At 47.0% G+C, this 27,659-nt stretch overlaps 1 protein-coding gene across 1 annotated transcript in view; it reads right to left on the bottom strand.

Annotated features, from left to right (window-relative positions):
• The window catches only part of MERTK (MER proto-oncogene, tyrosine kinase), a 236,034-nt gene extending 208,901 nt beyond the window's left edge, over positions 1-27,133 (bottom strand). Inside the window, exon 1 of the mRNA XM_063918101.1 lies at positions 26,403-27,133. Within this exon, the coding sequence (XP_063774171.1) occupies positions 26,403-26,475 (73 nt within the window). The 5' untranslated portion in view covers positions 26,476-27,133. The remainder of the gene's footprint in view (positions 1-26,402) is intronic.
• Between the last annotated feature and the right edge of the window lie 526 nt (positions 27,134-27,659).

Here is a 27,659-nt window from a genome sequence, read left to right as displayed (position 1 = left end):
TTTATGTAAGCCACAGTGGTGGCGTTGTCCGGCTGTATTTGAACAGGACGGTTCTGAATTAAATGCTGGGCCAGGTTCAACGCATTGAAGACCGCCCGCAATTCCAGAATGTTGATCGAGAGGAGAGACTCCTCCTTGGTCCACCGACCCTGAAGGGAGTGTTGCTCCAGCACCGCGCCCCAACCTCTTAGACTAGCATCTGTCGTCAACAGGACCCAGTTGGATATCCAGAAGGGACGGCCCCTGCACAACTGTTGGTCCCGGAGCCACCAAAGTAGTGACAGACGGACCTCCAGAGTCAATGAGATCATGTGAGACCTGATCCGGTGAGGCAGGCCGTCCCACTTGGCTAGAATCAGCCTCTGGAGGGGGCGAGAATGGAATTGAGCATACTCCACCATGTCGAATGCTGAGACCATGAGGCCCAGCACCTGCATTGCCGAATGTATCGACACTTGCGGACGAGAAAGGAAGCAACGAATCCTGTCCTGAAGCTTCAGGACTTTCTCCTGAGACAAGAACAACCGCTGGTTGTGAGTGTCCAATAGCGCTCCCAGGTGCACCATGCTCTGAGCAGGGACCAGGGAGGATTTCTTCCAGTTGATGAGCCACCCGTGGCTCATCAACCCCTTGACGGCGGAGTACCACCGTCATCACCGCCATTACTTTGGTGAAGACTCGCGGAGCCGTTGTCAAACCAAAAGGTAACGCCCGAAACTGGTAATGAAGGTTGCCAATAGCGAACCTCAGGTATTGCTGATGTGACGCTGCTATAGGAATATGCAGGTAAGCATCCTGTATACCCAGGGAGAACATGTAGTCCCCAGGTTCCAAGGCCAGAACTATTTTTACGTGATTCTGGAGTAAAAGTCCATGTTGATGGTGCAATTCTACACTTTGGCTAAACCATATTGCGCTAACTTAGCAAAAAGGGTCTGACTGGCGCACAAGTTGGAAACGAATGAGGATCTTTGCCTGTATTCACAGTTAGCTGCATCTATGTGGCCACACAGCCCCTATCCATCCATCTGTGAAATTACCCCTCATCACTATCAGTGCACATTTTAACCTATTCTATACCTGATGGAAGAGTTCATCTGAAATCAGACTCTTGCATACACTCTGCTCTTAATAGTCCACCATTGTGCCTACATGCCACCACCTGACCAGAGAACACTTGTCTATGTGCAAATGCCCCTTTGCTGCTATTAGAGATGTGTACAACTGTAGTAGGTCAAAGCTTTGAGGAAAATAGCAAGATACCTTTGCAAAATCGACTTGTGTGCAAATCTGAATCAGCCCCAAAATGTGCAGACAGATCTGAACTATGACAGTGGCAGAGAGCATCCTAGCTGTACTCTAAATCACAGTGTAAGATAGAGTTGCCCAGTATGTGTGAGCTGCATGAACATGCCGGCACTACAGTATGTCACCTGTAAGCAAAGAGAAAAATGTATTTGCACCCCTTGCTTCACAACAGTTTGGCCAGGTATAAATTTGAACCCTTCCATTTCTAACTTTAAATTAAATCCTTTCTGTAGTTTTTAAAATTAAACATAATGCATTGTATCAAATTATATATTCATTCTTCCTAACTGTCCCTCAGTAGGTGGGACAGTCCTGTTTTTTCAGGGACTGTCCCACCTTCCCACCTGTGGGGGGAAACAGGAAGAGCAGCGGGTAAATAGTTGATTCCCGGTGGGCCGACGCACCCGTGGGGCCTGTTTTGTTTGAGGACATGTGGTCCTTTTCATAGACATAATGAATAAGATGCTAAATAATTTGCATATAAGAAAATTACTTTGCCACTTAGCCTGTGATTGCAGATAATCTAGTGTATGCTCTGTCTGCCTGCTTGGCTGACATATGAGATTGAGTGAATAGTGATTGGGATAAGGTTGGTGTAATAAGCAAGAAAATATATATTTCTAAAGAATTATATAGTTTCCTAAATTCTGAAGGTGTATCATATAATGTGCTAATAATATTTAATTTTATTTCTTTTTAACTTCCACCTTGATGCTGGACATGCCCACCATCTGGAAAGTTTTGGGGGGAGGGTGCTGCTGCCATGGCCCATGGCTAGACCTTACACCTCTGGTGCTGCCCATGTGGGGCCACTAGTACAAATTTTTCCAGGGCCGCTTTTTTTCCCCAATCCACCCCTGAGCTACTGTATGACTTGGGTTTTGAGGTAGGGATTGAGATTTTGTACGAGAATATGGCGGACAAGACTGATAATAAATATCAGGATTTTGGTACTTACCGATAAATCCCTTTCTCCGATTCCACAGGGACCACTGGAGTGTAGTTACAATGGGGAAATAGTAGGTAGTAATTGGGAGCTGGCACTTTAAAAATTCTCACACTATGGCTAGCTCCTCCCCTACTATCTCCCCTCCAAGCCAGTCTACGTAAAACTGTGCCCGAGGAGAGCTGTAATAAACAAACCTTAAGGTAGAGGAGGTTAGCGACGCCCTGTAAACCAGGCGAACCCAAACTAAACCTGGAACAGAACCTGACAAAAACCAGGCTAGCCTGAACTCAACAAGCAGTCATATGGTGATCTGCAAACCGTTAAGCAAAAAACCAGGAGGAACAGCGCTGGGCGGGCGTCCAGTGGCCCCTGTGGAATCGGAGAAAGGGATTTATCGGTAAGTACCAAAATCCTGATTTCTCCTTCATCCACTAGGGGCCACTGGAGTGTAGTTACAATGGGGACGTCCCAGAGCTCCCAAAAACGGGTGGGAAAGCGCTGAGAGTCCTGTAAAAACTGCTCGGCCAAACAGTGATGCAGAGGCCGTAAAAGTGTCAAACTTGTAGAATTTGACAAAACGAATGTCGGTTTGACCAAGTAGCCGCCCGACAAAATATTCATGGAGACCCCGCGGGCAGCTTCCCACGAAGGTCTTACAATGCGCGTAAAGTGCGCTGAAATGGAAAACGGAGGCTCCCTAGTAACCGCCAAGAAGACTGTCTGATGGTCAAATGTATCCAACTGCCCAGCGTATGCTGGGACCCCGGCTATTTAGTACGGGAGCATCGTACATAACAAAGAAGAAAAACACTTCATCGAATAGCCTGAGACCTCTGTAGAGAGAGTTGGCGAGCCCTGACAACATTCAGAGAGGACTGAAAAACACTAGTGTCAGGTTTATATGAAAAATGGACATCCCCTCTGGAAGAAACGACCGCTGAGGCCGAAGCACAGCCAGGGGAGTTGCCAATAGAGTACTCCCTGAAAAAGAGGCCGAACTTACGGCCGCTAGGCTAATTTCATTTGGAAGAAAACCGAAAAAGGCAGAGACCTAAAATTCCGGTCAGTGTGGTTTGAAGCGCAGCGGATCAAAACCTCCCAGAGAAACCAAAGATGAATGGTAACTGGGAGAAGGGGGAAAAACCCCTTTTATCCTTATTATGTTCCATAAAGTTTTCCAAAAGTGGCAAAAGCGAGAAGAGGTAACAGACTTCTGAAATCGGGGCCCAGTAGGCCTAACCGAACTAGGGAACTCCTCCCTTCTGAGGTCTCGTGAACAGTCACACGGGTAAACGAAACCAGTGTAAGATTGAACAAGGAGAAAAAGGGAGCCTGTTGAAGTAGACAGTCCAGTCGAGGTAGGAGCCAAGGCTCCTCTACTGACAACAGGCGTATCTGTATCTTCAAGTCATGCGTGACCCAACCAGCGCCACCGAGAGGACTAGCACGCATAATCCCCTCCTGTGTTACTGAACATGAGGTAGAAATAGAAAAGGAGGCAGGATAGAATACCCAGAAAACTCCCCGGAGCCCTGAGGGCCTCCTCGCCTACTGCCGCCAGAGCTCACGTCGGAGAGTAATAAAGGGTTAAAGAGTCAGTCAGAACGCCCTGAGGTCGATCCGAAATTTCCGCCCACAGCGGACCAGCTGACCAAACTCCGGGGAATGTTCCCTCACCCAGGAGTCTGACCTGGTGGCCTGACCTGGAAAGAAGATTGTTGTCCCCCGCTCAGAGAGGAATGGAGGCGACCACTCATTGCGTCGCAACTTGACTGAAGGAATAGAGTACCTGGTGCCGAGGAATGAAAAATCCTCTGACGGACCGTGTTGAGAAACGTCTATGCGGAGCATAAAGGTGGATCTGTGTCGAATCAGAAGCTCCTGGATCCTCCGGATATTCAGAAGCCACCTAATGTACAGAGTGGGATAGTAGCAGTAAATTGTCCCATTAGGGAACCAACGTCACCCACTGCCCTTGAAAAAGAGATATTCTGTGATCTTCCTAAACTCTGTGGGAGCGGAAGAGAGACCGAGAGGAAAGGACTGACAGTGAAAATGAGAATCCTGTAATGCGAATCTGAGAAAAGCCTGTCCAACGGAAATCAGTAAACAGGCATCTCTGAAGACAAGGGACACGTAAAACTCCCTTTCTTGTTCAAACTAGCAATCACAGACTAAAAGGATTGTAAGGCTAGAATAGGCCTGTCCGAGCCACTTGGCTTCGGAACGTGAAAAGAAAACAAGGGCCTGAGAACTGTCCGAATTCAAATGATATGTGAAAAACAGGGATCAATACCCTTTGCGGTTAGAAACCTATGGAGCGCAGCCTGCAGTATGACTCTCTTGTCATCGTAAATCGGCCGACCCATGCCGAGGGACTCCTGAGACGGTTGTAACCGGCCAAGCCTTCTCCCATCGACCTGCGCCTACCCTGGGACCCTCCAGGTGGTAGGAAAGTCTGTGTAATGGGTGTATAGGATGACATAAAATCAGACTGGACCGAGGATGTTGAACCTCTGCTTCAGCCTTTTTACCCTGAAAACCCCTGGCGACGAAGATATCACCCGTGTGGAGTCGAAAGCCTGAAAGGGCACGGAAAAATCTAAAAGAAAGACCAGTAAAGGTCCGTCTTGGAGCTGGGGCAGTAGTAGGAGAAAGCAAAGTGGACTTACCTCCAATGGTTCAAGAAATCCTGCAGAAAGTTCCTTCCCCAGAACCATCTGCCCCGTAGGATTTCATGTTCACCTGTCACTGTCGCAGCCCCAGAGGTCGTCGGGTTAAGACAGCCAAGCGAAGATGCAGGGTCCGAGTCTGCAGACGTGGAGACCTCCAAAGAACATAAAGCAGAATCGTGATTCTGACCTGTACCAAAGTATCAATTGATCCTGATGCGAAGCATCCTGTAACCTAGAGGGCAATTGTTCTCCAACCTACTTGCTCCGGACACGGTAGAACCGCGCTGCCGCATATGTCGATGAATCCCTGAGCAAGGTTGCCTCAGGAAAACGGCGGCTTGTTGGACTGGCGATACATCGAGGGGTATACCCTAGAGAGGTTCTGATACCATCTCCTGCCATCTGCGTGGAAAGGATAGGAAAAACAAACATTGTTTGATACCTGATATTAGGTATTCGGGTGTCTGTCGGCCGCCTACCGGAGTCTGCCCAGCTCATCCGAAACTGGACCAGTCGCTGTCATTTCGTCATTGGCGTGGAACCCTGATGGACTTGACGTGTCCGCCTCCTTTACCTGCAGTATCAGATGAACTGCTGTATAATGTACCTGGATATTCTGAGACACTGGTTCAGATCCACAGAAAACAGACATCATCAGTAATGCATGGAATGTTAGCAAGGTTCCCTTTGGAAAGGTGAAATGACGTACAAAGTCTCTGGTTAACAGTGACATTACCTGCATAATCTGAGCTGTTCAAACAGGAGTGTCCTGCAGGTGTGTGGAGGGCTAAGCAGATGGCTCCACCGCATACTTCACACCTAAGAGGGAATTCTTTGACTATCCCAGGTGAGACAAACAAAAGGAGAAAAGGTGGGTTAAATAAACACAGCCCTACGTAAGGTCTGCACTATAATGTGTGACCGACACGATTCAACTAAACTTTCTGGAGCAGCGGAGACCTGAACCAGTAGCGCTGCGCTGTGGGACAGGAGTCTTAGCCCTAGGCTATAGGAGCTCTCCTTAAAGTTTTGTTTGGATTCAAACCCCTGTTCAGATACCCGCTACTAGCGTACTGAGCCACAGCGCTATTTGTCTGATGCCACACACATTCCCCAAATTACAAATAGCATTAGTAACTAGTGACACCAAGGAATAATAAAGGGAAGGCAACACCCCGCCCTGTATGTAGTGTACCGCTAATTAAGGTGCACCAGATGATTCTCTGAGGTTCCGCTGGCTTTTCAAAATGGTGACCAGCCTGTGAGAAAAGATGGGGGAAAATGTTATGTGGCAAGGTGGGGTATTCTGTTTCTAGAAAACATTGCGGAAGTGTGCATAATCTGTTTTAACCCCTATATCTGGTATTTTATGGATATATCTATATACATACCCACACGCACTTAAATATATATATATATATATATATACACAAACATAGCTATATATGTATATATACACACAACACCGTGAAACCAACCGGGTAGATAAATACTGTGAACCCAATAGGGTAGATAAATACTGTGTATTTGTAGGTAAATAAATACTGCACAGTAGATTTTTAAATTATTAATGAGCCGAGTCCCAGCTACCGTAATAGAGCAGGTTCCCTGATTTGCATGTAGGAAAATGCCGGGTAGAGGACTCTACTGCAGGGAGGAATGTAGCTATATTTCAGCAGCATGAAGTATGGAAAAGCTAAAAACCCCAGAGACAGGGTTTGTTGCCTAGCGACAGTGAGAACTGGGAGCCCGCTGAGTAAAGCGGGTTATAAAACTTTTACTCACCCCTCCTTGCAAAGAAATCCTCCCTGCACAGCCAGGAGAGGAATGAGCCTTCAGTCTGAGACCCCACACACACTGGAGCGGCGTGCTGCAGCGGCGCGGGGAGCGGAGAGAGCCCGCCGTACAGAGCGGGAGTTAGCTCCGCCCCCCCTGCCAATGTATCCCCCGGCCGCCTTGCTGCGGTCGGGGTGCGGGTAAATGTAACCCCCGGGCGCCTGTTTGCTGCTGCCGGGGTGCGCCCGTATATTGTAAATGTAACTCCCCGGCCGCCTGTATGCTGCGGCCGGGGAGCGGTGTGTAACCCCCGGCCGCCTTGTATATGCTGCGGCTGGGGAGCGGTGTGTAACCCCCCCGGCCGCCTGTATGCTGCGGCCGGGGAGCTGAGAGTCTGAGCCCGCCACCGGACGGAGCGGGAGTTAGCTCCGCCCCTCTGTTCAGGCGCCACTTTTAAATTTAAAAACCGCTATGTATTACCCGGCTGTTTGTATGCTGCGGCCGGGTAGTGTAAATGTATCACCCGGCTGCCTTTTTATTATACCAGTGCTTTAGCCCACTAGGCTATTTAGCCTCTCTCTGCTGCAGCCGGGGATTGAAGAGCGCTGAGCCCGCTTACAGAGCGGGCTGAAGCTCCGCCCCCCACATAATGGCGCCAAGTTCAAACTAGAAAGTGCTCCCTCTCTTCCACTGCAGCGTTATAAGGGGGTTAGATGCAGGACACAACACAGTAAAGACCATCACATCTAAGTGCACATATTAAAATCACACATCAGTCTGGAGGGGGGGAGATTGTACTCACCACTGTCCTTCTTCTGATGGAGTGGCCCCGACACGCGCCGCACGCAGCGGTGTCCGGCCTGAATCTTCTGTGATGGAGTGGCCCCAACACGCGCCGCACGCAGCGGTGTCCGACCATTTTTGATACAAACCACTGCCATGCTGCCGGAATCTTCTGCTGGATGGAGTGGTCCCACTCCCGACACGCGCCGCACGCAGCGGTGTCCGCCAACTCAGGAGAGCTCAGTGTCTCCCTCAGCCGGGGCCCATCCCGAGCCGCACGCAGCTGCGATGGGACCCCGCCGGCAGCTCCCGCGGTGCAGACTGGCACTGGCAGAGCTGCCAGTCTGTGCGTGTGTGAAAGAAAAATAAAATAATAAAGAAAAAAGAAAAATTTCTTCAGCTAAACCCAAGTGAACCAGCTCACCTCGGGCACTAAACTAAGACTGGCTTGGAGGGGAGATAGTAGGGGAGGAGCTAGCCACAGTGTGAGAATTTTTAAAGTGCCAGCTCCCAATTACTACCTACTATTTCCCCATTGTAACTACACTCCAGTGGCCCCTAGTGGATGAAGGAGAAATAAAGCAATATTCATGCTCACTTTTCCCATTTAGTAAAACAGGCTTTACAGGTTGAGCCTCACATATCCATTATTCCATTATCAGAAATATTCGAAAAACCGGAAAATTTCAAGGGCAGCCGTGAAGTCAAGATATGACCTGGCGTCATGACAACACTAGTGTCTGTGGCCAATGACTGGCAGTGTGGGAATGGCTTTGCAACTAAGGGGTATATTCAGTTGAAGTCGGATCCATTCCGACATGCATTTGTCGGAATGGATCCGACAACCCCTATTCAAATCTCATCTCAATTCGACTTTTTTAAGTCGAATTGAGATGAGTGACCCAGAGGAGGAGAGGGGGGGTGAGCCGCGGGGAGACCAGCGGGGGAGAGCCGCCGGCAGCCAGAGGAGATCAGCGCTACAGTAGCGCTGCAGCAGGGTGTCACACAGCCGCCCGACCTCAAGCTTGCTGGTGCCGGGTGGACGCTGCCGTGAGCGGTGTGGCTGTGTGACACCCTGCTGTAGCACTGATCTTCTCTGGCTGCCCGCGGCAGTCCCCCGTCTCCCTGCGGCTCTCCCCCCTCTCCTCCTCCTGGGTCCGCATCTCAGTCCGACATCTTTTGATGTCGGACTGAGATAGTCGAAAAGGGGGCCAAAACCGTTTTCGACACAAGCACGTGGATCGGCAGCTATTCCGCCGATCCACGTGCTTATCGACTTGTCGAAAATATTGAATAGGTCAAATCACGATTCGACCTTAAAAAGTCGAAAACAGACGTCTTTTCGACAGACTGCAGTTTTCGACTTCAATTGAATATACCCCTAAAGCTTCAATACCTCCTGTCCTCCCCCCGCAACACGTGCCGGACCCCTGTGGAACCCATGCAACACACGCCAGACCCCTGCAAAACGTATTCCAATAACCCCAAAAAATCCAATATCCAAAATGCTCCTGTCCCAAGTATTTCAGATATGGGAGACTCAACCTGTACAATGATTTAAATTTTTATTCAAATTGACTGAGCTAAACGTTTCATTCCCAGAAGCCGGCTTATATTTAACTCCAATGTATGGTGCTAACAGAGGGGTTTCTGAGTACATAGCAACCTCTCTGACAAACCAATTTGCACCCTCTACATGGTCGTAATGCGGGGGCAGGGTGAATATGAGAAGACCACCCCAATATCCCTGTGAATTTCATCATTATGCCACAAGGGGGTGGCCAAATGATATGAGGAGCCAGTCTCTGTCAGCAGCCTGCAGCAGCTGCTGCTGCTGCATCAAAAGTGTAAATATGCTTGTATACTGTTTGTGTGTATGTATGTGTTCAGGGCTCATACACTAGAATGATAATGCCCGATTTCGACCTTTCGGGACGATAAATCGGATGAAAAGTGGCAAATCGGATGTGTTTTGCATCCGATCCGATGCGCGGTCCCGTGAGCATCGGATCGGAGCCCTAGGTCGTTAGTGCTGCACTCGTGATATGTCGGATGCCGCAGGCATGGCTGGGATCGCATACAGTACATTGTATGCAAAAGGACCGATCCTGTCGCCCGGGAAGCTGCCAGGCGGTTTTTTAACTTAGACATACGGGCTCCTTGAGTAACTTGTGATTGTTGAGCAAGTACAACTATGTCAAAGTTCAAAGCCAAGGGTGATCTTACATTCTTGTAGATACTGCTTCTAATTTAACCTTTTATTGCTAGACATAATTTTAAGATTTTATTATTATTATTATTATTATTATTATTATTATTATTATTATTATTAATAATAATAATAATAATAATGTAAGACATTTGAACTTTTTTTTCCTATTTCATCCTGCAATGACTGTCAGTTGCCATAAAGTTTAAAACATTGCATTGGTACAAATATCAGTGGCCAGTAAAAATAGTACAGCTTTATCGCACCTACTGTTTCACACCAGAACAATGTTTTAGAGACTGTCAAAAGCGTAACTGTGGAAGGCAACGGAGTCAGCTGACGCCGGGCTCCTGCTCTGTAGGGGGGCACCTGTACTCCGTTCCGTGTTCAGCGACACCATTCAATTAATATAATTGTCAGCCGCTGCTATCTCTTCCGTGGCCAACTCCCCTCCCCCACTAGTCCCTGCACCTTACAAGTCACACCCTCTTTATTATAGATGCCCATTTTAAAAAGAGTCAGACCCAGATTAGAACCCACAACCTATTACACTGGAAGCAGGCACCTCACTGATGAAGGCATTTGCTCCTATATAGGAAGCGTTAAGAATTCTTACTATATGAAATTACTTCTCTGACAATTACACATAACTTTATATAGTTAAAATTCTCATGCGTCCTATACAGGAGTAAATAGCTCCATCAGTAAGGGGCCTGATTGCAGTGTAATAGGTCATGAGTTCTAATCCTGGGTTTGACACTTGTAAAATAATTGTCAGACAAATAATCAGCATTGTGAGTGACTGAGCATATCTATGTAGTATGAGGTCACACACTTCATAGATCTGCCTAGTTGCAATGTTTTTTTTTTTATTTGAATTGACAATTCTAAGTAGCGTCATATAATTAGAATCTGCAGCCTTGTTGCGCAGGAGCAAATAGTCTGATCAGTGAGGTGTCTGCCTTCTGTGTAACAGGTCATGGGTTCTAATCCTGTGTATGACTGCTAAGAAATGTGTGATTTAAAATCTGCTATTTGTAATATTACTAAATTTACTTTATATCAAATGGTAAATTAAATACCATGTACTTTATACACAGTGGTTGAAAGACATTAGAGGGCCTAGGGCCAGGATCACATTACTGGCCCCCTGCATCCTTTAAAACTTGAGAGATTATTGTAACTTCATCCCAGAAGTAGAATACATTAAGTTTTCTTCAGAACAAATAAAAAATAAATCATATTTTATAGTACTGGCAACAGTTCTTCACTTATATAATGAATTGTAATAACTAAAGGTCCAATCCTATCACTGGCCCTGTAGGTGTCCTCACTTCATTTAATTACAGGGGAGACATTGAAGATGATGTGGTACTGATGCGGTAGACTTCAGACCGCAAAGCAGATTTTTGGAAGAGCTCAGGAAGTAAAATACATTACTATGATAAATTTCCCTATCAAGAACAGGGTGATATTAAGTTATCAGGACATTTTAGCAATTTATGATAATACTGTAGTGTTTAAACTTAATATAGACGTGGACACATTTGTTGGTACCCTTCCACAAAAAAAATAAAGAACCCAAATTTTCTCTGAAATAACTTGTAATTAAGTAATTGGCACGGGTGGTCTTCAGTATGCCGGCGGTCGGGCTCCCGGCGACCAGCATACCGGCGCCGGGAGCCCGACAGCCGGCATACCGACACTTATTCTCCCTCGTGGGGGTCCACGACCCCCCTGGAGGGAGAATTAAATAGTGTGGCGCGCGTAGAGCGCCACCGCTCTCGTAGCGTGGCGAGCGCAGCGAGCCCGCAAGGGGCTCATTTGCGCTCGCCACACTGTCGGTAAGCCGGCGGTCGGGCTCCCGGCGCCGGTATGCTGGTCGCCGGGAGCCCGGCCGCCGGCATATCGTAGTGAACCCATTGGCACACGTCATTGTTCTTTCCATATGTAATAGAAATCAGACTTTGCACTTGATTTTTGATATCACATATTTTAAAATAAGAATTTACTTACCGATAATTCTATTTCTCGGAGTCCGTAGTGGATGCTGGGGTTCCTGAAAGGACCATGGGGAATAGCGGCTCCGCAGGAGACAGGGCACAAAAAGTAAAGCTTTAGGATCAGGTGGTGTGCACTGGCTCCTCCCCCTATGACCCTCCTCCAAGCCTCAGTTAGGATACTGTGCCCGGACGAGCGTACACAATAAGGAAGGATTTTGAATCCCGGGTAAGACTCATACCAGCCACACCAATCACACTGTACAACCTGTGATCTGAACCCAGTTAACAGTATGATAACAGCGGAGCCTCTGAAAAGATGGCTCACAACAATAATAACCCGATTTTTGTAACTATGTACAAGTATTGCAGATAATCCGCACTTGGGATGGGCGCCCAGCATCCACTACGGACTCCGAGAAATAGAATTATCGGTAAGTAAATTCTTATTTTCTCTATCGTCCTAGTGGATGCTGGGGTTCCTGAAAGGACCATGGGGATTATACCAAAGCTCCCAAACGGGCGGGAGAGTGCGGATGACTCTGCAGCACCGAATGAGAGAACTCCTGGTCCTCCTTAGCCAGGGTATCAAATTTGTAGAATTTAGCAAACGTGTTTGCCCCTGACCAAGTAGCTGCTCGGCAAAGTTGTAAAGCCGAGACCCCTCGGGCAGCCGCCCAAGATGAGCCCACCTTCCTTGTGGAATGGGCATTTACAGATTTTGGCTGTGGCAGGCCTGCCACAGAATGTGCAAGCTGAATTGTACTACAAATCCAACGAGCAATAGTCTGCTTAGAAGCAGGAGCACCCAGCTTTTTGGGTGCCTACAATATAAACAGCAAGTCAGACTTTCTGACTCCAGCCGTCCTGGAATTATATATATATATATATTTTCAGGGCCCTGACAACGTCTAGCAACTTGGAGTCCTCCAAGTCCCTAGTAGCCGCAGGCACCACAATAGGTTGTTTCAGGTGAAACGCTGACACCACCTTAGGAAGAAACTGGGGACGAGTCCGCAGTTCTGCCCTGTCCGAATGGAAAATCAAATATGGGCTTTTGTAAGACAAAACCGCCAATTTTGACAATCGCCTGGCCGAGGCCAGGGCCAACAGCATGGTCACTTTCCATGTGAGATATTTCAAATCCACAGATTTGAGTGGTTCAAACCAATATGATTTGAGGAATCCCAACACTACGTTGAGATCCCACGGTGCCACTGGAGGCACACAAGGGCTGTATATGCAATACTCCCTTGACAACGTCTGGACTTCAGGAACTGAAGCCAATTCTTTCTGGAAGAAAATCTATAGGGCCGAAACTTGAACCTTAATGGACCCCAATTTGAGGCTCATAGACACTCCTGTTTGCAGGAAGTGCAGAAATCGACCTAGTTGAAATTTTTTCGTGGGGCCCTCCTGGCCTCACCCACGCAACATATTTTTACCACATGTGGTGATAACGTTGTGCGGTCACCTCCTTCCTGGCTTTGACCAGGGTAGGTATGACCTCTTCCGGAATGCCTTTTCCCTTAGGATCCGGCGTTCAAACCGCCATGCCGTCAAACGCAGTCGCGGTAAGTCTTGGAACAGACAAGGTCCCTGCTGGAGCAGGTCCTTTCTTAAAGGCCGATGCCACGGTTCCTCTTGGAACAGACATGGTACTTGCTGAAAGCAAATCCCTTCTTAGCTCCCGAGGCCATTAGTCCTCTGTGAGCATCTCTTGAAGTTCCGGTTACCAAGTCCCTCTTGGCCAATCCGGAGCCACGAGTATAGTTCTTACTCCTCTATGTCTTAGAATTCTCAATACCTTGGTTATGAGAAGCAGAGAAGGGAACACATACACCGACTGTTACACCCACGGTGTTACCAGGACGTCCACAGCTATCGCTTGAAGGTCTCGTGACCTGGCGCAATACCTGTCCCATTTTTTTGTTTGGGCGGGACGCCATCATGTCCACCTTTGGTCTTTCCCAACGGTTCACAATCATGCAGAAAACTTCCCGATGAAGTTCCCACTCTCCCGGGTGGAGGTCGTGCCTGCTGAGGAAGTCTGCTTCCCAGTCGTCCACTCCCGGAATGAACACTGCTGACAGTGCTATCACATGATTTTCCGCCTAGCGAAAAATCCTTGCAGTTTTGTCACTGCCCTCCTGCTTCTTGTGCCGCCCTTTCTGTTTACGTGGGCGACTGCCGTGATGTTATCCCACTGGATCAATACCGGCTGACCTTGAAGCAGAGGTCTTGCTAAGCTTAGAGCATTATAAATTTGTTCTTAGCTCCAGTATATTTATGTGGAGAGAATTCTCCAGACTTGATCACACTCCTTGTGTGACTGCTCCCCAGCCTCTCAGGCTGGCCTCCGTGGTCACGAGCATCCAATCCTGAATGCCGAATCTGCGGCCCTCTAGAAGATGAGCACTCTGTAATCACCACAGGAGAGACACCCTTGTCCTTGGATATAGGGTTATCCGCTGATGCATCTGAAGATGCGATCCGGACCATTTGTCCAGCAGATCCCACTGAAGAGTTCTTGCGTGAAATCTGCCGAATGGAAGCGCTTCGTAATAAGCCACCATTTTTACCAGGACTCTTGTGCAATGATGCACTGACACTTTTCCTGGTTTTAGGAGGATCCCGATTAGCTCGGATAACTCCCTGGCTTTCTCCTCTGGGAGAAACACCTTTTCCTGGACTGTGTCCAGAATCATCCCTAGGACCAGCAGACGTGTCGTCGGAACAACTGCGGTTTTGGAATATTTAGAATCCACCCGTGCTGTCGTAGAACTACTTGAGATAGTGCTACTCCGACCTCCAACTATTCTCTGGACCTTGTTCTTATCAGGAGGTCGTCCATTTTCTTTGAAGACGAATCCTCCTTTCGGTCATTACCTTGGTAAGGACCCGGGGTGCCTTGGACAATCCAACGACATCGTCTTGAAACTGATAGTGACAGTTCTGTACCACGAACCTGAGGTACCCTTGGTGAGAAAAGGCAAATTTTGGGACATGGAGGTAAGCATCCCTGATGTCCCGGGACACCATATAGTCCCCTTGTTCTTTGCTATCACTGCTCTGAGTGACTCCATCTGGATTTGAACCCTTGTAAGTGTTCAAATTTTTCAGATTTAGAATAGGTCTCACCTAGCCTTCAGTACCACCATATAGTGTGGAGTAATACCCCTTTCCTTGTTGTCGGAGGGGTAAATTTATTATCACCTGCTGGGAATACAGCTTGTGAATTGTTTTCAATACTGCCTCCCTGTCGGAGGGAGACATTGGTACAGCAGACTACAGGAACCTGCGAGGGGGGAAACCTCTCGACATTCCAATCTGTACCCCTTGGATACTACTTGTAGGATCCAGGGGTCCTGTACGGTCCCAGCGTCATGCTGAGAACTTGGTAGAAGCGGTGGAGGGCTTCTGTTCCTGGGAATGGGCTGCCTGCTGCAGTCTTCTTCCCTTTCCTCTATCCCTGGGCAGATATGACTCTTATAGGGACGAAAGGACTGAGGCTGAAAAGACGGTGTCTTTTTCTGCAGAGATGTGACTTAGGGTAAAAAACGGTGGATTTTCCAGCAGTTGCCCTGGCCACCAGGTCCCATGGACCGACCCCAAATAACTCCTCCCCTTTATACGGCAATACATCTTTGTGCCGTTTGGAATCTGCATCACCTGACCACTGTCGTGTCCATAAACATCTTCTTGCAGATATGGACATCGCATTTACTCTTGATGCCAGAGTGCAAATATCCCTCTGCGCATCTCGCATATATAGAAATGCATCCTTTAAATGCTCTATAGTCAATAAAATACTGTCCCTGTCAAAGGTATCAATATTTTTAGTCAGGGAATCCGACCAAGCCACCTCAGCTCTGCACATCCAGGCTGAGGCGATCGCTGGTCGCAGTATAACACCAGCATGTGTGTGTATACTTTTTAGGATATTTTTCAGCCTCCTATCAGCTGGCTCCTTAAGTACGGCCCTATCCGTAGATGGTACCGCCACTTGTTCTGATAAGCGTGTGAGCGCCTTATCCACCCTGAGGGGTGTTTCCCACCGCGCCTTAACTTCTGGCGGGAAAGGGTATACCGCCAATAATTTTCTATCGGGGGAAACCCACGCATCATCACACACTTCATTTAATTTATCTGATTCAGGAAAAACTACAGGTAGTTTTTTTACCTCACACATAATACCCTTTTTTGTGGTACTTGGAGTATCAGAAATATGTAACACCTCCTTCATTGCCCTTAACGTGTGGCCCTAAAAGAAAATACGTTTGTTTCTTCACCGTCGACACTGAAATCAGTGTCCGTGTCTGGGTCTGTGTCGACCGACTGAGGTAAATGGGCATTTTACAGCCCCTGACGGTGTTTGAGATGCCTGGACAGATACTAATTTGTTCGCCGGCCCTCTCATGTCGTCAACCGGCTTGCAGCGTGTTGACATTGTCACGTAATTTCCATAAATAAGCCATCCATTCCGGTGTCGACTCCCTAGAGAGTGACATCACCATTACAGGCAATTTGCTCCGCCTCCTCACCAACATCGTCCTCATACATGTCGACACACACGTACCGACATATAGCACACACACACAGGGAATGCTCTGATAGAGGACAGGACCCCACTAGCCCCTTGGGGAGACAGAGGGAGAGTTTGCCAGCACACACCAAAGCGCTATATTTTACAGGGATAGCCTTATAATAAGTGCTCCCTTATAGCTGCTTTTATAAAATCACAATTTCGCCAAATTTTGCCCCCCCTCTCTTGATTTAACCCTGTTTCTGTAGTGCAGTGCAGGGGAGAGCCTGGGAGCCTTCCTGACCAGCGGAACTGTGTGAGGAAATGGCGCTGTGTGCTGAGGAGATAGGCCCCGCCCCCTTTTCGGCGGGCTCGTCTCCCGCTTAAAAATGGATTCTGGCAGGGGTTAAATATCTCCATATAGCCCCGGAGGCTATATGTGAGGTATTTTTTGCCAAAAAAAAGATTTTCATTGCTGCCCAGGGCGCCCCCCCCCAGCGCCCTGCACCCTCAGTGACCGCCGTGTGAAGTGTGCTGAGAGCAATGGCGCACAGCTGCAGTGCTGTGCGCTACCTTAAGAAGACTGAGGAGTCTTCTGCCGCCGATTCTGGACCTTCTTCTCTTTTCAGCATCTGCAAGGGGGCCGGCGGCGAGGCTCCGGTGACCATCCAGGCTGTACCTGTGATCGTCCCTCTGGAGCTAATGTCCAGTAGCCAAAGAAGCCAATCCATCCTGCACGCAGGTGAGTTCACTTCTTCCCCCCTAAGTCCCTCGATGCAGTGATCCTGTTGCCAGCAGGACTCACTGTAAAATAAAAAACCTAAGCTAAACTTTTCTAAGCAGCTCTTTAGGAGAGCCACCTAGATTGCACCCTTCTCGGCCGGGCACAAAAACCTAACTGAGGCTTGGAGGAGGGTCATAGGGGGAGGAGCCAGTGCACACCACCTGATCCTAAAGCTTTACTTTTTGTGCCCTGTCTCCTGCGGAGCCGCTATTCCCCATGGTCCTTTCAGGAACCCCAGCATCCACTAGGACGATAGAGAAATGATAAAACAAATTAAAATGGAATAGAAAAACATTATGTGACCCTTAACATAATATTTTATTGTACAACTTTTAGAAGCAATCATGTGATTTCTGTAGCTTTCAATTAGACTTCTGAACCTGTGAACAGGTAGCTTGGCCCACTCTTCCTTAGCAAACTGCTCCAGCTGTCTCAGGTTTGATGGGTGCCTTCTCCAGACTGCATGTTTCAGCTCTTTCCATATATTCTCTATAGCAGGGCTGGCCAAACCAGTCCTCAAGATCTACCAACAGTTCACATTTTCCGGACCACCTAGCTAGTGCACAGGTGTAGTCATTACTAATTAAGATGTGCTGCATTCATTCCTAACTGACAATTCTACAGATCTCCAGGAGGCCTGGAAAACATGAACTGTTGGTAGATCTCGAGGACCGGTTTGGCCAGCCCTGCTCTATAGGATTTAGATCAGGACTCATAGAAGGCCATTTCAGAACACTCCAATGTTTTGATCATATCCATTCTTGGGTGCATTTAGCTGTCTTTTGGGTCATTATCCTGTTGGAGGACACATGACCAGCGACTGAAACAGAGCTTTGACACTGGGCAGTATGTTTTAGTCCAGAAAGCCTTAATAGTATTGATATTTTATTGTGCCCTGCACAGATTCATTCAAAGCACCAGATGCAGAAAAGCAGCCTCAAAACTCTATGTTTCACAGTAGGTATTGCACAGTAGATATGGTGTTCTTTACTTTAAAATCTTATTTTTTTGCCTTGAACATAGAGCTGAAGTGACTTAAAAGCTCCAAAGGAAAGTCTACTGAAAAGATTCAGATGGTGCAATCAAACACTAATGAACCTTGACCTTGGAGTTCAGCTTGTATTTCTTTGAAGGTTTCCTTGACTCCTTTTCTATCATTCTCATTTCCCTTCTGTTTAACTTGCTTATTATTTTCTTTCTGATCACCTCGCACAATTCTCCCCTTTGCATTTTAAGGCCCACCTTTACTGTGGTACACACTGTGATACCAAACAACAGAGTGACTACTTTCTCAATTTAATTAGGCTGAATGACTGATTAGAAGATTGGCGTGATGCTAATTCAAGACAGCGATTAGTGTGAAATATTACTGTAATCCAATTATTATCTTTAAAGGTCACCAACAAATCTGTCCAGGTCATTTACACAGTTTATTTCCTTTATTCTATGGCATAGTAATGGCATGAAGGTATACATTAGACTATAGGTTTAATTTCATCAGTTTCCAGGAGGAATAAAGTAACTTTCAATGAGCTCTAACGGTAACAACAAATTTATCCACATCAGTACAAATTGAGATTTATGACAAGTCAAACGTGTCAGCGTTTAGATTTTTGGGTTGAGGCTAGTAATTATTTTTTAAAGTTGTACTATTTTATCTCTACATTTAAAATAATAGAGGAGACTCTCCTCCTTCAAAAAAAGGATCTTCCTTTCACAGAACACGGAAAGGCTGAGATAGAAGCTCTGAAGTCCAGACTTTACTTATGATGCCACTGATCTGTATGTACCAGAGCGTTCAAAAGTTTCAAAATAAAATCAGAAAAAAATATTAATTTTGTAATTACATTTATAGGAGACAGGACAAAGATCTAATTAATCAACTTACATTCACATTATAAAACTGGTAGTGTCTAAAACGTGTGACATAACCCAGGAGTTGGAAGAGCATCACTTTATCGATTACTTTATGCCATTATGATAGGCACTTGTTTCAGGCATGCCTGTTCCCTGCTCGACTTGGTACTCTGTAACCCTCTACTATACCTGCCTGAATTGTAATATACTTCAATTACTAAAAAGTAATGCATCAGAAAAAAATATTATATTAATAATTAAAATACCTATGAAAAAAGTTTAACAAGGATTGCATCCTCTAGTACAAATATCAGCCCCCAACTTAATCAGTTTTAAGATCTCAGAGTTTCCAATTCTTATATTTACATAAGTCATTTAAAAGGCCAGGCACAAAGTTAAGAACAAAATAGCAATATCTGTCAGATAAATTTGATGCTGCTCAATTATTCTCTGTCAAAGTAAAACATGGAAATATTTTGCCAATTTATTTGAAGTGGTAAATAAAGAGCTGCATATGGCTTTCTTCTATGGGATAAAGACAATTCTCCATAGTGCAGTAACAGTGCTGCTTTAATAATATTGAGCATGAAAAGAAAACATATAGCAATAAAATTATAAATAAATAAAAAAATCAGTGAAAAGACGTTATTAGAACTGTTGAAATCCTACTGTATAAAACCATGTTTTAAATGTAAGAATATTATACTTTTTTAATAACAGTATACTGTCTAATGATATTACAATATTTAGATATAACAGACTCACACTAAAGATATTGTGCAACACACTCTGTGTGGTATCCTACTAGTAAATTACCATGGCTAATTACCTCACCCGGGGATATCCAGTTAGCCCCAATGCAGGCACTTATTGGGGATTGACAGGCGAAACCAAATCCGCAATATGAAGCCTTTTTTCCCCGATCGCCGAAGATACATAGGTCCACAAAGAAAAAATAAGATTTTACTTACCGGTAAATCTATTTCTCGTAGTCCGTAGAGGATGCTGGGACTCCGTAAGGACCATGGGGAATAGACGGGCTCCGCAGGAGATAGGGCACTTTAAGAAAGCTTTGGATTCTGGGTGTGCACTGGCTCCTCCCTCTATGCCCCTCCTCCAGACCTCAGTTAGGGAAACTGTGCCCAGAGGAGATGGACAGTACGAGGAAGGATTTTTGTAAATCTAAGGGCGAGATTCATACCAGCCACACCAATCACACCGTATAACTTGTGATAAACTACCCAGTTTACAGTATGAACAACAACATAGCCTCGGTCCAACCGATAAAACTATAACATAACCCTTATGTAAGCAATAACTATGTACAAGTCATGCAGAAGACGTCCGCACTTGGGACGGGCGCCCAGCATCCTCTACGGACTACGAGAAATAGATTACCCGGTAAGTAAAATCTTATTTTCTCTAACGTCCTAGAGGATGCTGGGACTCCGTAAGGACCATGGGGATTATACCAAAGCTCCCAAACGGGCGGGAGAGTGCGGATGACTCTGCAGCACCGATTGAGCAAACAGGAGGTCCTCCTCAGCCAGGGTATCAAACTTATAGAACTTCGCAAAGGTGTTTGACCCCGACTAAGTAGCTGCTCGGCACAACTGTAATGCTGAGACCCCTCGGGCAGCCGCCCAAGTAGAGCCCACCTTCCTAGTGGAATGGGCCTTAACCGATTTAGGCAATGGCAATCCTGCCGTAGAATGCGCCTGCTGAATCGTGTTACAGATCCAGCGAGCAATAGTCTGTTTTGAAGCAGGAGCGCCAACCTTGTTGGCCGCATACAGAACAAACAGAGCCTCAGTCTTCCTGATCCTAACTGTTCTGGTCACATAAATCTTCAAAGCCCTGACCACATCCAGGGACTCGGAATCCTCCAAGTCCCGTGAAGCCACAGGCACGACAATAGGTTGGTTCATATGAAAAGATGAGACCACTTTTGGCAGAAATTGAGGACGAGTCCTCAACTCCGCCCTATCCACGTAAAAAAACAGGTATGGGCTTTTATGTGATAAAGCCGCCAATTCTGAAACACGCCTTGCCGAAGCTAATGCCAACAACATGACCACTTTCCAAGTGAGGTATTTCAACTCCACTGTTTTGAGTGGTTCAAACCAAGGGGACTTGCAAATTCACTCCTGTCTAAAGGAAGTGAAGTAGACGGCCCAAATGGAACTCCTCCGTAGAAGCAGCTCTGGCCTCACACCAAGAAACATATTTTCGCCATATACGGTGATAATGTTTCGATGTCACGTCCTTCCTAGCCTTGATCAGGGTAGGAATGACCTCTTCCGGAATCCCTTTTTCCGCTAGGATCCGGCGTTCAACCGGCATGCCATCAAACGCAGCCGCGGTAAGTCTTGGAACAGACAGGGCCCCTGCTGCAGCAGGTCCTGCCTTAGAGGAAGAGGCCACGGATCTTCTGTGAGCAACTCTTGCAGCTCCGGATACCAAGTCCTCCGTGGCCAATCTGGAACAATGAGGATTGTTCTGACCCTGCTTATTCTTATTATTCTCAACACCTTGGGTATGAGAGGTAGAGGAGGAAACACATAGACCGATCTGAACACCCAAGGTGTCACCAGAGCGTCTACCGCTACCTCCTGAGGGTCCCTTGACCTGGCGCAATACCGCTTTAGCTTTTTGTTGAGATGGGATGCCATCATGTCTATCTGAGGCAGTCCCCACCGACCCGTGATCTGTGCGAAGACTTCTTGATGAAGTCCCCACTCTCCCGGATGCAGGTCGTGCCTGCTGAGGAAGTCCGCCTCCCAGTTGTCCACCCCCGGGATGAACACTGCTGATAGTGCGCTTACATGGCCTTCCGCCCAGCGTAGAATCCTGGTCGCTTCTGCCATGGCCACTCTGCTCCTTGTTCCGCCTTGGCGGTTTACATGAGCCACTGCCGTGACATTGTCTGACTGAATCAGAACCGGTTTGTGCCGAAGCAATTCCTCCGCCTGACGTAGGGCGTTGTATATGGCCCTCAACTCCAGGACGTTGATGTGGAGACAAGTCTCTAGATTTGACCAGAGACCTTGGAAATTTCTTCATAGCGTGACCGCTCCCCAGCCTCGGAGGCTTGCGTCCGTGGTCACCAGGACCCAGTCCTGAATGCCGAACCTGCGACCCTCTAGTAGGTGAGCACTGTGCAGCCACCACAGGAGAGATACCCTGGTCCTGGGAGACAGGGTGATCCTTTGATGCATTTGTAAATGGGACCCGGACCATTTGTCCAATAGGTCCCATTGAAAGGTTCTCGCATGGAACCTGCCGAAGGGGATGGCCTCGTATGAAGCCACCATCTTCCCCAGAACCCGTGTGCAATGATGCACTGAAACCTTTTTTGGCTTCAATAGGTTCCTGACCAGGGCTATGAGCTCCTGAACCTTTTCCATCGGAAGAAAAACCCTCTTCTGATCTGTGTCTAGAATCAGGCCCAGAAAGGTCAGACGCGTTGCAGGGACTAGCTGGGACTTTGGTATATTGAGAATCCAGCCGTGCATTTGCAATGTATTCATGGACAGAGCACGCTGTCCAGCAACTTCTCCCGAGATCTCGCCTTTATGAGGAGACCGTCCAAGTATGGGATAATTGTGACACCCTGCTTGCGCAGGAGCACCATCATTTCCGCCATTACCTTGGTGAAAATTCTCGGGGCCGTGGAAAGCCCAAACGGCAACGTCTGAAATTGGTAGTGACAGTCCTGTACTGAAAATCTCAGGAACACCTGGTGAGGGGGGAAAATCGGAACATGAAGGTATGCATCCTTTATGTCCAGGGACACCATCCAATCCCCCCCCTCCAGGCTGGCGATGACCGCCCTGAGTGATTCCATTTTGAACTTGAATCTCTTCAAGTACAGGTTCAGGGATTTTAGATTTAAAATGGGTCTGACCGAACCGTCCGGTTTCGGGACCACAAACAGGGTTAAGTAATATCCCTCTCCTTGTTGGAGATGAGGAACTTTGACTATAACCTGTTGAATATACAATTTTTGGATAGCAGCTAACACTAGCTCCCTCTCTGACGGGGAAGTCGGCAGAGCCGATTTGAAAAACCGGCGAGGAGGCATGTCTTCGAATTCCAGTCTGTATCCCTGAGAAACAATCTCTAATGCCCAGGGATCCACCTGCGAGTGAACCCAGACGTGGCTGAAAAATCGAAGACGTGCTCCCACTTGATCTGCCTCCCCCCGGGAAGCCCCAGCGTCATGCGGTGGACTTTGCAGATGCAGGGGAGGACTTCTGCTCCTGGGGACTAGCTGCGTGCAGCTTTTTTCCCTTGCCTTTTCCTCTGGCAAGGAAGGACGATCCCCGTACCTTCTTGCTCTTATTTGAACGAAAGGACAGCATCTGATAATGGGGTACCTTCTTAGCATGCTGCGGGGGAACATAAGGTAAAAAATTCGATTTACCGGCCGTAGCAGTAGAGACAAGGTCCGAGAGGCCGTCTCCAAACAACTCCTCCCCCTTGTAAGGCAATGACTTCATATGCCGCTTTGAGTCGGCGTCTCCCGTCCACTGTCGGGTCCACAAGAGTCGCCTAGCAGAAATAGACATAGCGTTTATTCTGGAGCTTAATAAACAAATGTCTCTCTGAGCATCTCTCATATACAAGGCAGCATCTCTGATATGCTCTATGGTCATTAAAATGGCATCCCTATCTAAGGTGTCAAGCTCCGTAGATAAGGAATCTGCCCATGCCACGACAGCACTACAAACCCAGGCCGACGCCATAGCCGGTCTAACAATAGTACCTGAATGTGTGTAAATGTGCTTCATGGTAATTTCCTGCTTGCGATCAGCAGGATCCTTGAGGGAAGCTGTATCCTGAGAAGGTAGTGCCACCTTCTTGGATAAGCGTGTCAGCGCCTTGTCTACTTTAGGCGAAGATTCCCATCGTATCCTATCCTTTTGTGGAAAGGGATACACCATAAGAATCCTTTTGGGAACTTGTAGTCTCCTATCTGGAGATTCCCAAGCCTTTTCGCACAATTCGCTTAGCTCAAATGAGGACGGAAAAGTGACCTCAGGCTTTTTCCCTTTATACATGTGTACCCTCGTGTTAGGGACAGGGGGTTCCTCAGTGATATGCAAAACCTCTTTAATGGCAATAATCATGTACCGAATACCTTTTGCCACCTTCGGCTGTAATTGTGCATCTTCATAGTCGACACTAGAGTCAGTATCTGTGTCGGTATCTGTGTCATCGACCTGGGATATGGTGCGCTTTTGAGACCCCGAAGGTTCTGGCGCCACAGGGACAGGCATGGTCTGGCTACCTGACTGATCCCTAGCTTCAGCCTTGTCTAACCTTTTATGCAGTAAATTTACATTTGCATTTAAGACATTCAGCATATCCACCCAGTCCGGTGTCGGCGTTGCCGACGGTGACCTGACATTCAAGCACTTCCCCTCCACATGAAGCGAGCCTTCCTCGTCAAACATGTCGACACACGCGTACCGACACACTTCACCCACACAGGGAAACTCTTTTCTGAAGACAGTATCCCCTTTAAGGCCCTTTGGGGAGACAGAGAGAGAGTATGCCAGCACACACCCAAGCGCTATACCCCTGGAAAGAAACACAGAATGCTTTTCCCCAGTAGCGCTGTGTAGTAATAAAGCGCCAATTATGTGCCCCCCCCCCCCCCCTCTCCTTCAAAACCCCCTTTCACTGTGTGTAAAGCAGGGGAGAGTCCGGGGAGCTTCCTCTCAGCGGTGCTGTGGAGAGAAAATGGCGCTGGTGAGTGCTGAGGGAGAAGCCCCGCCCCCTCGGCGGCAGGCTTCTGTCCCGCTCAAAGTTATTAAAAAATGGCGGGGGCTCTTTTATATACATGTACAGTGCCCACCTGTACATGTATATAGTCTTTTGCCATAAGAGATGTGTTTATATTGCTGCCCAGTGCGCCCCCCCTGCGCCCTGCACCCTTACAGTGACCGGAGTGTGTGAGGTGTGTGGAGCAATGACGCACAGCTGCAATGCTGTGCGTTACCTCAGTGAAGCTCTGAAGGCTTCTGCCGCCTGAGACGTCTTCTGACTTCTTTTCTTCTGGCTCTGTGAGGAGAACGGCGGCGCGGCTCTGGGAGTAAACGCCCAGGACGAACCTGTGTTCACCCCCTCTGGAGCTGATGGTGTCCAGTAGCCAAGGAAGCAGAGCCTATCATTTAAGTAGGTCTGCCCCTCTTTCCTCAGTCCCTTGATGCAGGGAGCCTGTTGCCAGCAGTGCTCCCTGTAAAAAATAGAGAAAAAATCCAAACAAAAATGCATTCTAGGCAGAGAACTCAGGGGAGCTCCCTGCAGTGCACCCATTTCCTCTGGGCACAGTGTAAAAACTGAGGTCTGGAGGAGGGGCATAGAGGGAGGAGCCAGTGCACACCCAGAATCCAAAGCTTTCTTAAAGTGCCCTATCTCCTGCGGAGCCCGTCTATCCCCCATGGTCCTTACGGAGTCCCAGCATCCTCTAGGACGTTAGAGAAACAAGTTTTTCAGATTTAAAAAGTTGGGTTTAATTGGATACCCCCCCCCCCCCTTCCCCAGGCTAATAGGAGACCCCATTTATATCACAGGAGCCAGCTCTGTGGATCCTTGAGCACCCCCAATATTTGTGCTGCCTCATAAACTAGCTGTATCTGTGCATGGTATTTTTAGTCATATAGGGGAAGGCGAAGTAAGCATCCACAATCATTTAAATACCATTAGCTCCCATGCTGTACATAATCTTAGGGATCAATTAAACTTTTGTCATTGGGTGAGAGGTGGTGGCGTTCCAACTGTTCCCCAGCCACCTTGTGACCACTAACATCACAGATATTTCCCTACTAAAGTGTAAGCTTGCGAGCAGGCCCCTCTTTTCTCTCTGTCTGTTATTACGCAATCTTGTTTAATTACTATTTTGCTGCCAATTGTAAAGTGGCGCGGAAAATGCTGGTGGTATATATAAGTAAATGTAAATAATACTTGTAATAATAATAATAATAATAATAATAATAATAATAATAATATTACCTGCACCCTATAGCGTTATTTGGGTACCAAAATTATTGATATGTGTAGCCACACATTGCAGCTGCATATCATCGATAATTGAATACCCCCTTAGGATAGAAAGACAAAACACTGCTACTAAAGGCTCAGAGAACCTACACATATGAAAGCTGATGTACACAGATTCATGCAGAACACAGTGAGCAGCTCTTATCCTATACTAACAATCACATATTGTTCGCATTGCACTGCACTTACATCAGTGTTTCCAATCCGATCCTGATACCTATCACAGCAATGCCAATCACAGTATCCGACTACAGGACGTCTAGTACTCTGAACATGAAACACATCTGGAATAAATATCCCCTCTTATACATCAAGCTATGCAACATGTGGCTCTCCAAGAGTTCTGGAACTTCAAGATTAGCTAGGCACAAGATTCTCACGGGTAAGTCATGCTGGAATTTGTAGTTTGACACTCCAGTCACAGTTTTCCAACCTCTGTTATAAAATATGTGCAAATATTACACTTACCTCCTCCAAATAACATGGGGTGCACCAGCAGGATGAGAAGATGCCTCCATAGTTCTGTGTGCATCTCTTCCATAGACCCAGGGGACACCAGCTCCCAATCCAGGAGACAGTGTTACACAACCAGATGGGCACTACAACATCACAGCAGAGGCACAACTCACACACACACAGATCAGCACCACAATGAAAACCTACTGATAACAACACAGCAATTAATTCTGCAGTCAACAGCTACACTGTAACAAACTACAATAAAAATTTTTTTAAAAACCTACAGAACAAATACCATTACGGTGCAGAAAAGTAGCTATTTCATGACAATATCTGACTACAAGCAAATGCTGACAATCCTACAACAACAGCACATCTACAAACAAAAAAGTTAATGTATATAAACACCAACTGCAGAATAAGAGTACACCTGACGTAGATGACGGTGGCTGCTGACCAGGTCAGACCGAACTAGTGCAGGTTAGCTACAATGGTACAGGTTATCACACCACACACTGCATAACTCCTGCAGACAAATCCACTGCCAGCTACGTAGCAGAATATCAGCATGCTCCTTGCAGTAGGCAGTCTCTGCTTTCCATATTATCCCAGTGACTGGGTCCAGACAATGACACAGGTCCAGTCAGTGCTGCTGTGTACACTGCAGAGCCTGTGACGTGCCCACTGCAGCCAGTCCTCACTAGTGCCTGAGAAGGTTGCTGCTCACCAGCTTCAGCAGTGGGAGAGGTGGAGTTTGCAGATGGGGGAGGGCTGAGGAACTGGGTACTTTTCTGTTTATTTTCTTTTCTACAGGCACTGGTGTTTGAGGATTCCAGGCTTGGCTTTAAACCAGTGTTTCCTGACGTGTATAATAATACCCCTCTATTTTAGTACTGTGCTGCAAAAAATGTAATTCACTTTTACCTTACTTAAAGCCCAGCACTTCTTTGCTGAGTGACTGCACATTCTTCTCCCCCCTCCTGGAAGCAATGTAATAAACCCCCCTCTTTTGGAACCAGCTTGTTTGAAGTTGGAATGCATCAGGAAAACTCTCACTTTTGTCTTTCTGCCTTTCTCATATCACTGATGAAAAAACAAAAATAGTATATGTAGATCACTATATGCCACAAATTCCATTTAGAATTCAATATTTTTCACGTTCTATATATATATGGAAAAACCCATACATTCCACATTTTATGAGGAATGTATGGTTTAGTGCGTGTTAACCCTGTGTTTGCCACACAGGGAAAAGGTTTTATCGAA

This window comes from Pseudophryne corroboree, chromosome 4 (genome assembly GCF_028390025.1).
Source record: "Pseudophryne corroboree isolate aPseCor3 chromosome 4, aPseCor3.hap2, whole genome shotgun sequence".
Classification (NCBI taxonomy): domain Eukaryota; kingdom Metazoa; phylum Chordata; class Amphibia; order Anura; family Myobatrachidae; genus Pseudophryne; species Pseudophryne corroboree.
Note: the sequence above shows the minus strand (reverse complement) of the source record. Positions and strands in the feature narration are given on the sequence as shown.